The 12,632-nt window shown below is 31.8% G+C and overlaps 1 protein-coding gene across 1 annotated transcript; it reads right to left on the reverse strand.

The window, feature by feature from the left end:
* Positions 1-1,597: 1,597 nt before the first annotated feature.
* Positions 1,598-6,716, reverse strand: LOC114282717 (Protein kinase superfamily protein). Its single transcript, XM_028225451.2, has 7 exons — positions 6,479-6,716; positions 5,229-5,370; positions 4,958-5,073; positions 4,610-4,820; positions 4,231-4,468; positions 2,750-2,900; positions 1,598-2,254 (listed from the first exon to the last, which is right to left on the reverse strand). The coding sequence occupies exons 2-7, from the start codon at positions 5,296-5,298 to the stop codon at positions 1,865-1,867; spliced, it is 1,176 nt and encodes a 391-aa protein (XP_028081252.2). The 5' UTR covers positions 5,299-5,370; positions 6,479-6,716; the 3' UTR covers positions 1,598-1,864.
* Between the last annotated feature and the right edge of the window lie 5,916 nt (positions 6,717-12,632).

Consider the following 12,632-nt stretch of genomic DNA (forward strand, 5'->3'; position numbering starts at 1 on the left):
TGATTCATAGATTTAGAGAAGAAATTAAAAAATAAGAGAAAAAAGATAGATAAAATATGAATAAAATATACTTATATTTCACTTAGTTTCACACATCTTTTCCGTTTTCGTTTTTCTTTCCAAATCTTCTCAAATCAATGAAATAAACAAAGACTAAGAAATTTAGAAATAAAAAGAAAAAACGTGAATAGAATCTAATTACATCTCACGTACTTTTTTCTTTTCACATATTTTCTCTTTTTAAATCTCTATCGAAATTCATAAATAATAATACATCTAATAATTCTGTGACAAGAGTATATTAAATTCTGTACATTTAGAATTATTGTAATTTTATTTGTGGTGCAAATAGTTTGATTGTACCACTTTTTCCCATCAGAAGATTATCCAACACAAATAATTTAGTGAGAGAGAGAGAGAGAGAAAGAGAGTACAGCTTTGTCACAAAAGCTTTAAATTTTTCTATTCTGTATATATATAGTTTGGTACGTCAACAATAATGCTACTCCAGACGCGCACTCACCCACCCCAAAGATGCCTTCCTCCAATTGCCAAAACTTGAAACCTGCTAGTTTAAATAAGTGTATTTTTTAATTTTTTATGAAATATGGGTTGGGTTTAGGTTGGATTTGAAGTAATGTGTTAGAGAGGTGATGTGACTTAAATAAGATGATGTGACTTAAATAGGATAGCGACTTTTTGACTTTTTATCTTTTTTCAATCATGCCAAACTTGATACCACAAATAATGCAGTTGTTTATATAATCCGATCATCATCACATAATCAAATACAATTCTCTTATATAGCATAAGACCTGCAATGTCATCTTAAATGAGAGAGTTATGCTTGATCAGATATCACACTGTGTTATATTTCTTCTCTCTACATGTTTCCACTTAAACGTTATCATTCGGTTCTAAGACTTATGGTGCAGCCTATAAGCCCACTTGGCCGGTTGGATTTTTACTCTGCCCAAACCCATAACCTAGGCAGGTTGGCCAGCTTGAATTTGGCTTTGATTGCGCTACGCCCCCAAGTGTTGAAACTCAGACCAACTAGCTGGCCTGTGACTCTGTGAGAGATGGCTCGTTGGCCTAGCCCGGCCCTCCACCCAAAAAAAAACAGGTATAACAAACACATGAAGAAAGTGAAGGAAAATAAGAGGGCAAGTAGGGCTGTAAATGAACCGAACTGTTCATGAATAAGCTCGGCTCGGCTCGGTTCGTTTAGTAAACGAGCCGAGCTCGAGCTTGAATATTAGACTCGTTTAGTAAACGAGCCGAGCTCGAGCTCGCATAATCTCGACTCGTTTATCTTTATTTAAATTATATAATAAATATATTATTTATGTATTAAATAATATATAAATATATATAAATACATTTTTTATATATTAAATAATATAAATAATATTTTTTATTTAAATATTTATATTTAAATAATATAAATAATATTAAAAAAAATTATCGAGCCGAGCTCGAGTTTCATTAAAATTAACGAGCTGAGCCGAGCTCGAGCCCAGTTCCTTATCGAGCCGAGCTCGAGCTCAGCAAAGCTCAACTCGGCTCGGTTCATTTGCAGCCATAAGGGCAAGTGTTTTTAAATCCGTGACAGACTTTTATTTTTCACAAACTATGCACATTTACAAGAGTACCTCCGATCAAACACTAGCCTAAAAAAACAACAAAATTATACAGTTTGTGAAGTTTCCCTGACTATGGTTTACCTATGGAGGGAAAATATCATACATTTGCACAAGCTAACAATAACAACCCTCATAAACCCAAAAATTACATGAATGAAAATTAAATCAACAAATCACACTCTCTCTCGCTCTCTCTCAGATGATGTAGAGAAAAAAATTTAAATGCTCCGATCACATATCGCAGTAAAGGTCATGGTTGCACAAGATGAGGTTCCAGATGACATGGTCAAATTCTCAAGGTTGCCCGAGCTAGAAGCAAAATTGTAGTTTATGTTGTTCATATCGGGCGTAGCTTTCCGGGCGCTTTTAACTTTGAGGTCCATGAAATCAGTGATTAGGGCTGGCTTTGTAATCTCATTTTCATTAATGTCAACCTCACCGATTAACATCTTGACCACAGTTGACATGGATGGCCGGAGCTTTGGAGTGTCTTGGGTGCAAAGAAGACCGATCTTTAAGAATCTGCAAGCTTCTTCAGCATCAAAATCCCCATTTAATGCCGTGTCTACCAACCCCACGAGCTCCCTTCTCTCAAAAAGATCCCATGTCTGCAACAAAACAAAATTCTCATTTTCATCAACCTTGTCCAAAACTATTAAATTGATTCTGCATGATTTCACAACATTAAATACAGCAGAAGCCATAATTAAAATGTATGAAATTGTATTATTCACACCAAAAACATAAAAGGAATTAAAAATTAAAAAAAATTCCATAAAGTTTTTGTTCAAAATTCTCATTTTCATCAACCTTGTCCAAACTATCAATCTGAGTTTTTGTTCTAAAAAATAAATAAATAAAAACAGCGTTTAAAACAGCATAAAGGGAAGAAGCTTGGCCATATCTTATTTTCCTATGCATTTCATAGTTTCCATCAGCATCTACACTATGGTTTTATCCACTTTACAAATGAGAGATTTCTTAAATTTTATGATCTGAGTTGTCATGGACTATTGTCATTCATTAATATAACGGGCACATGTAGTCACCACTTCATGCAAAAAGATTGACCAATCTAGTGGAAGCTATGAAAAACTTCATACCCTTTCAAGAAGATACTGTTCTTCAACAGGTAATCGTGTATTTGTGTTGCATCTCCCAGTAACTATTTCCACAAGGAGAACGCCAAAACTGTATATATCTGCTTTACGTGTCAACTGCCCTCTTATTGCGTACTCTGGTGCCAAATAACCTCTGAAACAACAAATACGAATGTAAATTCAAGATGGTAAAATAATTGGAAAGAAGGAATATAAGAGAATTGAATCTAGATTCCACAAGTGTTTTTAAGCAGAAGGATAATGGATTCCCATGATCACCTGCCTTTCTTGTGCGCCTACATAAAAGAGTTGTGGCCTCTGGTTAGGTTTAACAGTGGTCTTATTTTTTTTATTCTTTTTAGAAATTAAAATAAAAATAACTGTGGCCTCTTAAAAGCAAGCAAGTGGTTGGAATTTGTTGGCGGAATGGTTTGCAGAGTTGCCTCTCCAGCCATAATCTACAAACCTTAAAGCCAAAGTGTTTGATTGTGACTATTTAAAGAATCTCTTCTTTTTCGGGTACATCAGAGGCCATAGCCTTGGAGAGGGGGGGAGTCTTGCATGTGGCAAGACTTGAACCCTTGACCTCCTAGTAAGGTATAGGAGTTTCGGTCAACTGAGTTACCCTAACTGGTCATTAAAATAAACTCTGCTCATGAATCATGCTCATGATATCAGAACTCAGAAGTAGGTTTGCTGGTACAAAGGATGTTAAACGACTCAAGACCTGGTAGAATCGTCACTTTCAGATAGAATTTTAGAGTTCAGATGCAGACCATGTAGTCTGTTGGTGGTGTTTGGCTGGTGGGCTCTGTATCATATCTTTGTAGGTATGCTTCCTGAGCAGCTTGCTTATTTTTTAGGCTCCATAGAGAGAGAGAGAGAGAGAGAGAGAGAGATTTTAACTATTGATGAATGTTAATTACAAAATGTTTTGTACTGAAAAAACAATTTGTAGTTAGATTGATGGGAAACATTTCATTACAGCCTAGCTGCACCAAACGAAGATCCCATGTTCATTGCCTTGTTCAAAGAAATGGAGTCAGCAAAGTTGAAGCATAGGAGGATTGAAATTTTTAGAAGTCGTAGCAACATAAACAAAGCAAGAGTCCACTATTGATGGTAGTTGATAGTAGTTACATTTCAAGGAGGCAAAGGCACCATAATTTCTACCCAAAAGATTCCACCAATGAATCTCCTTCATCAACAAATCAACGGAAAATAACTGCCTACTATCTAAACAATTCAACAACAAAAAAGTTGCATGATTTAAAGACAACTGATTAAGTTGCCATTTCTTTCTAGACATCATGTCCATGACTGGGGATTAGTTGATATCAAACCAATAACCCATCTTGTGCAAGTCACTATCTCGAGTACAAATGCAATGTATGTGTTTTGCTAATTTCTCTAAGAACATAATCAAGATGAACTCTTATGATTAGATAGATTAAAAAAATGGATGCATTAGTGTTAGAACTTACATCGTTCCTGCCACACGGGTACTGACATGAGTCATGTTGGCTGGGATAAGTTTTGCTAGACCAAAATCTGAAATTTTGGGTGTCAAGTCTTTGTCAAGGAGAATATTGCTAGCTTTGATATCTCGATGAACGATATGTGGTCGCACACTCTCATGAAGAAAGGCAAGTCCCCGTGCAATCCCAACACAAATTCTAGTTCGTGTTCGCCAACTAAACTGGATGCTACTGTAACTTCCACCTGAAAGCCAAGGTCATTGGATGAGTATGATGATGATGCTTTAAACCTAAAGTTTGTAAATCCTACTAACAAAATTTACGCTTTTTTGCCAATCCAATAAGTGTAAGGACTACCAAACTAAGAACGGATAGATGGAATTACCAATAAGTGTTTGCGCAAGGCTGTTATTCTCAAGGTAGTTGTAGACCAGAATTCTATGATCTCCTTCCACACAACAGCCATAGAGCTTGACTAAGTTTTCGTGCTCTATATCTGAAATCACTTTAATCTCTGTCAAGAACTCCTTTGCTCCTTGTCTTGATTCAGGTGAAAGAACCTTTATAGCAGCTATATTCCCATTTTTAAGCCGTCCCTAAACATCGATAAGCAAATTTTATTTGAAAACAAGGTGTTGGTCTACAGAAGCAAGACCATAAATTACTATTTTATTATATGATGATAAAGTAAGCATTCTTGCGGAAATATGTAAACCAAATATACGCCTATTACCTTATAAACAGAACCAAAACCACCCTCCCCAATTTTATTGGCATGACTAAAATCATCGGTGGCAGTTCTCAGCTCTTTATATGTGTAGAGATTAACATTGTTGACACCTTGAAGCTCTGCTCATGATACACTATCAGGACCTTTTAGATACTCATGCTTTTTCAAGCATATATATAGGTCAATTAACAAATAAATTATCTGATAAAAGAGTCACAAATCCTATCTGTTAGAAGTTCAAATATTTCAAAATTTTATGTCCATCAGAGTTTACCTGCATCGAATTGAGTAGACAGTTTTTCTGATTTGTCCCTCCTACCGCATAAAAAAGAGAAACAAGTCATTACTCTGGAATACACCAATGACCCGCCTTTTCTACCGCACTTTCTGACAAATGATTAAAACAAAAACAAAACCTGCCAAACCAAATCATAGAGAGGCATATGTCATCCCAAATACGAAATTCTACATAATAAAAGGTTAAAAAGTTACAAAGAAGGTTTTCAAACTCTCAGGAGTCGAAATATTTTTGGTTGTCCAAACGCAGGACTAATTTCCAGAAATTGATGGAAGTTGAAAATACAGCATAACATAACTACTAACAAAACAGAAATGCTCCACATTCTAAAAAAAAAAACAAAACAAAACAGAAATGCTAGCCACCACCCATTTGGTTAATGTTGGTATATATGCAAAAATTGTGTTGAAATATGTAAAAAAGTGTATAAAAATGTAAAATATTTATAGAAACTATTTTTTTTTTTACATTATTTAATTCGAACGCCCAGTGGGCGGCGGTCTACAGAACACTTAACAAAAAACAAGATTCCTTGGGAAAACATTCATAAATACAAAAAAAATTATTTGTGCCCAAATCAAACCAAACCAAGCCTTTAAGGCCATAAATATATTTATCTGCAGTAACCTTCTCTCTCAAAGGGTAAGGTTATAAATATCATTTCAGCAATGATTCAAAGCACTAATTTCGGTACTCTAATAGAACACTAATAACATGGTAAGGAGAAAAAAAAAAAAAAAACAAACAAACAAACAAACCAACCAAGACCATAACATCACATCAGAGTAAGTGGGATCCACCGCCAGCTCATTAGAACTGACTTCAGAGCTCATTAGAACTCCAAAGCATTTTTCTACAAATTTTGGGGTTGTGGCACTGAAAAATTTAAGGGAAAATGGAAAACCAAAAAATTATCAATTGATGAAACCCAGATTTGTGAAAACCCAGCAGATTAGTCTTGTTGTGACTCAATCTGACCCTTGAGTCTATTGCGTTCTCACAAATTATTAAGCATTGCAACCAACAAGAACAATCAATATAGAAAGCTTGATTACAATTGATAAACACTATGAATCTGCAAGTGAACTTACATTCTACTCTCACAACAAATCAATAGAAAACAGTTTAATATATGCTTCACACAACACCTATGATTAGAAAAATAGAAATCTAAGAGATTGAAAGCAAACCAAACAAAATTAAGAGAAACCCTGATGTGAAAGTACCTTAGAAATCCAGAGAAGAATGAAGCAGAAGGGCGTTTGCGAGTCGAGGGTGCGCAGGTTAAGAAATTTGTGGGATTCAAAGAATTTAGGGGAGGGAGAGAGAGAGAGCAGAGAGAGAGAGAGGAGACCAGAGACTACTATTATTGAATTTTGTAGGTAGTCTTTCCAAAGTAGTTCACCGAAAAAAAATTAATTAATTAATCTTTCCAAAGTCCACGAAGGGATGCTTACGCTGTCCTTGAATTGTCTCTCTCTAAGGAGTGGTTTAGGATGTTTTAAAAAAATCTATATTTTTGATTTATTGATTTATATGGGGTTAGGGTTGGGATTAGATTTGGATTGAGTTTGATGTGATGTATTAGAGAGGTGATATAATTTAAATAAAATGATATAACTTAAATAAAATAGTGACTTTTTAATTTTTTATATTATTTAGGGAAAATTACCCATAGGTCCCATGGGAAACATGTGATCTCCATTTAATCCCATAACTTTTTCATTACACCCAAAAGTCCTTTCCCCTCTCTCTCTGCTTTTTGCTTCCCTTCCTCTCTCGTTTTTTTTTCTACATTTTTCTGTCACCGTGTTTGTCATGGAAGAGGACCACCGGTGATCATATCTTTCTCCATTGATCGGGGTTCATTGATAACCACCAAGCATTGAAATCAACTCTGACGAAGAAGATGATATATTTTCTGACGAAGAAGATGAATGGATCTACTTAGATCTGATATAGATCTACTCAGATCTACATCAGATCTGAGTAGATCTACACAGATTTGGTTAGACATCCGTCTTTCCCCTTCGATCTCTTTTTTTTTTTTTTTCTCTCTCTCCGCTATACACTTCTGTTTTTCTGTTTTAATGGAGAAAATTTTCGAATTCTGAACAAGCAGTTTTCGAGTTTTAGTTACAGGCGGTGAAAACTGTAAAATTTTACAGTTTCAAATTTTTTTTTGGTGCTGGAATGAATCATGGTTTAAAACTGTAAAATTTTGCAGTTTTATAACATTCTTTAGAACTGTAAAATTTTACAGTTTCATAACATGTTTTTTAATTTTTTTTTTCCGGCAATATTCTAGACATTCCGGTGAGTTTCCGGCGACCGTTAAACGGAAGTCCGATGATAGTAAGATGTGAACAGTGTCTATAAATTAAAAAAAAAAAAAAGGATTTTTTGGTAACAATTAAAAATGTGTTTGACTAATTGGTGCAAGTATTTTATTTTGGGATTAGTTGAGTTTTGAACTTGTTACATGGGACTTATCAGTAAGTTCCCCTATTATTTAATAGATGTCAAACTTAACCTAAATATCTGACCCATTTGAGAGCGAGAGAGACTAGCAATATCGTGCGTGGAGTTTTTAGGACAAATGGAACGTAAATGTCCAATTGGAAAATCATTTGGTGGTATGTGACAAGTTTGGTCACATACGATTTCAATTTGATATTTATAAAAACATTTTTTTACATTTATTTAAAATACGTATTATTTCTAATAATTTAAAAAATTATAAATATCTTTTTATTATAATTTTTTATTTAATATGATTAATTTAAAAAAATTATTTATTTTTCTATATAATAAAATTACTTAAAATTTTAATTGAAATATATGTCTAATATCAATAAAAATTGTTATGATTTATTAATAAAATAGACAATTTGTTATGAAATTAAAAATTTCAAAGGGCATGTAATTTTCAAAATTATAGAGATAATTCATATTTCAAGCAAATTTCAAATATTCTATTTATAATTTATCCTTATTTTTTATTAAATTTTTAAAAAATAATAAGATAAGTGTCGAACTTTAATTTTTGACTTGCTTAATTCTCAATTCAATATTAGTATTTCATAATATTAGTTCAAAGTGGGTCTATGCCCAAATAATTCTGGAGTGAAAAGTAGTTGCCTCAAAAGGATATTTTTTTTTAGGTAGTTTTAATTACCATATGTCAATTATTTTTTAACTTAGGCTTCGTTTAGCAATTGATTTTTTGATTAAAAAAATATAAAAAAATAAAATTAGTTAAATAAATTAATATGATAAAATATCACATTCAAATCATAATCATTTTACTTTTTCTCTTGCAAAAGTCAAAAAAATCTCAAACTAAAATAATAAAAAAATTAAAAAACTAATAACAAAAAAAAAAAGAGCCTATTACCAAACCACTATTTATACAGATTGAGTGAGCATCTGTGAAATATTTTTATTAATCTCATAGGTCAAAGTGGCTTTCCTATAGGCTTACCAAAATAATATTATTATGCTCAAACTATGATTGAGATAATGTATGACTTTCCAATTGTATGATTAACTGTTTCAATTTTTTAACATGGAAACTGTTATTGTCAAAAGCATGTGCTTTTCCACGATTAAACCTTTCACACACAATAGGAGATGGCCTTACTTATGTGAAAAGGAAAATTGCCCATGAGGTGGGCTACAAATAGTTCGACAAATAGAATTGACTTAAGCAATCTTAAATATTTTTTAAGGGCAAATTGCCTCCTCTAAGTCCATATCCTTATCTTATATTTTACATTTGGCTGTAACCAAATGAAATAAGAAAAGAAATAAGCCATTAGCTCTTTATGAAATTAGCTTTTCACTATCAATATGTAAAATTGGAGTTTGACGAATAAAATTGACTTAAGTAATTTTAAACATTTTTTAAGGGCAAATTGCCTCCTCTAGGTTAATATCCTTATCTTAGAACATCCGCATCAGTCTCAATAAATTTTGAGTCAAATTATAACTCAAAATTCATTTTTATTATTTTAGCTAGTCATCTTTTTAATACTCACTACATCAAACTCTCTATTCTAACTCAGTCTTATTAAAATATTATTTTCTTATTGTATTTGTTATTCTTTATTTTTTTATTAAATTGATGAGGTGTCATCCAAACAATTCTTAAAAAATACAAAAATACAAAAATACAAAAAAAAAAAAAAGTTGTTGTTGACCAGTTGACCGGCCAGTCGACTAGTTAGTCTAATTTTCGACATTTTTTGTTCTTCTACTAGAGGCACTCACGAGACATTTGGTGGCATATTCGGGAGGACATCCGGGTGGACAACCGGTTTAAAGATTTTGGCCCAATTTTGCTCCAGAAAATATAATAAAAAATCATGTACTAATGAACAGTGTTTCAACAAAGTTGTTGAGGTACTGTAACAAATTGAACAAAAAAAATTAATTTACAAAAAAAATTTTGAACCTAATTAAGGAAAAATTTGATGCTGATGCTCTTTACAATAATTATGCAGATGCTTTTATATATTACATTTGGTTTTAACCAAATGAAATAATAAAAGAAATAACCCATCAGCTCTTTATGAAATTGGCTTTTCACTACCAATATGTAAGGGATTGTTTGAGTGTCATAAATAAGTATATTTTTTATATTTTTTAACTAAAAAATTGAGAGAAAAAAAAAATGGATGTTTGGATTAATTTTTTGACTTTTTTACGAAAAAATGTGTATTAAAAAATTGTATAAATAAGTGTGTAGGAGAAGTTAGTGGAGTAGGCATACAGGTTGGGCAGGGTAGTGGGTTGGTTAGGAGATGAGAGTTGATTGCCTTTATTTTTGGGCTTGAATTGGATGGTGTTGTTCGGTCCATGGGGCCAACCACATGTCCCGTTTTGCTAATCAGAACCATTCAATGTGTTGAACTCGTCGAGTACTAAATGCTAATAAAAAATCACGTTGATTGGACATATATATATGTCTGATCGTGTTAGTTTTGTTGTCAACTGTTAACTATAACACAATACATTTTTTTATACAAAACTGATTTGATCATATAGTTAGCGATATCCGATCAACGTGATTTTTTACAAGTAGATAGTTCTGGACTAGTTCTATACATTGAACGGTTCGAATTATCAAAACGGGACCCATGGTAGGCCCCCACGAGCCCAACATACCGTCCAACTTAGTGATTTTATATATGTAATTTTTTTCTCCTGACATGGTACTAAAAAGGTCAAGTCAATCCCGAAAACTCTATAAAGTTGGTTTGATTAAAATATTATGGATATTAATTTTTTTATATTTTTAGGGGTTGTTTAGGATGTTATAAATAAGTGTATTTTGTAACTTTTTATAAAATATGGATTGAGTATGAATTGGGTTTAAAGTGATGTGACTTAAATAAAATGATGTGACTTAGATATGATAATAATTTTTTGACTTTTTTAGGGATGACAAACAAGACCTTAATTTGTTAATAGTGATAATTTTTTTGTTTTTTTTTGCCTCTGTTTGAGAAGTGGGTTGGCTTTTTTGTTTTTTGACTTTTTTGGCTATTTTTGCCTGGGCTAAAAAACTTGGTTTGGAAAGGACTTTTTGGTTTTTTTTTACTTTTTTTATGAGAGAAAAGTGTAATGATTATGGGTTGGATGTGATGTTTTGTTTGTTGTGTCTAAAATAGCCTATTTTGTCTTTTGTAACTAAAATAACCTATTTTGTCTTTTTGTCTTTTGACTCTTTAAATTTTTTAGAATATTCCAAACCAGGCCTAAAATTGGATTAACAATATTATCATCACCAGATAATGTTAATTCTATCATATGAGGGTTTGCATTCTCATAAAATTTAGATAATGGCGCTGTTTGGGATATGGTGGTTAAGGCTATTATAGCCTCGTTTGAGTTATTAGCCAAAAAGTCTCAAAATCAAATTTTTTCAAAAAAAAAAAAAAAGGGCTCAGCGCCGGACAGTGTAGGTTGTGCCTACACTGTCACAGCCTCCACTTGTTACATCAACGGCTAAATTACCATTTTGCCCCTTTACATCAATTTTAAAAATTATAATTTTAGGGACAAATTTGTCATTTTACATTCAAACATCATTTCAACACACTTTTCAATACAAACAACTCAACTAAAAATTCATCTCGTCTTCCCAAACACAAAAATTAAAATAGTGTACTAAAATAATCAAAAAATTAAAAAACCTCTAAAATAGCCACTTTCCAAACGAGACCAATATTTGATTAATTAAAGTGCGAATGTAATGCAATGATTATTTTATTATAATAATATTGGTTCTTACTTTTTAATTTATTAAAAACATAATAACAAATTGAATTGTCTACTACTAGTGTAAAAGTGAAGGGAATTTTAATATATACTCTTTTAAAAATGATATACCATATTCACTTTATGTTTTATTTTTCATTAATTATGATTAATTTTTTTTTTTTAGTTATGACTCAAGATTTTTTAATTGTGACTGAAGATTCTTTAAAATTGGTGTATCATATACACTTTTTTAAAAATTATAAATTTCAAATCCACCCATTGAGCTATATGTTAAAAAAAAAATTAAAACATTTCATAATTAAAATTAATCACACATTATATATTTTTAAATAAATATATTGTCATCATTAAAATTAAAAATTTTTGTGTATAAATTAAAAGATTCTTAAATCAATTCAATCACACATCACCATAAATGTAAGTTTTGATAAAATCAACAAATATAAAATTTAGATCTCAACAAAAAAAATGTATTATAATGTATTATAATTAATTAATTTAATAACGATTTGGCCGGACTGGGTTCAAAATAGAAATCTCAATCATAGCCCATTGATATATCGAACTGAAAATATTAGTTCAATCCAACCCTATAGACTGAGGGGTTGTTTGAGGTATTCTAAATAAGTGTATTTTTTGACTTTTTAGACTAAAAAGTTGAAGAAAAAAATATAATTGTTTGGGTTAACTTTTTTACTTTTTATGAAAAAATGTGTATTAAAAATTTGTATAAATTAGTGGTAAGAGAAGATTAGGAGTGTGAGTTGTACGGCCGTACTATCTGCGCAGTTGAATTGATGCTAAGAAATGATTGGCTACTTTTCGGGCATTGCACTGGACCATCAGTGGGGGCCATCACGGGTCCTGTTTTGATAATCTGAACCGTTCAATGTGTAGAACTCGCCAAGTACTATATGCTTATAAAAAATCACGTTGATCGGATATCGATAGCTATCTGATCAGAGCAGTTTTTATTTCAATCGTTAACTATAACACCATATCTTTTTTTATACAAAACTAATTTGATCATATAGTTAACGATATCCGATCAATATGATTTTTTACAGATATATAATATTCGACGAGTTCTAT

This window comes from Camellia sinensis, chromosome 8 (genome assembly GCF_055761805.1).
Source record: "Camellia sinensis isolate YWXY chromosome 8, ASM5576180v1, whole genome shotgun sequence".
Lineage (NCBI taxonomy): Eukaryota > Viridiplantae > Streptophyta > Magnoliopsida > Ericales > Theaceae > Camellia > Camellia sinensis.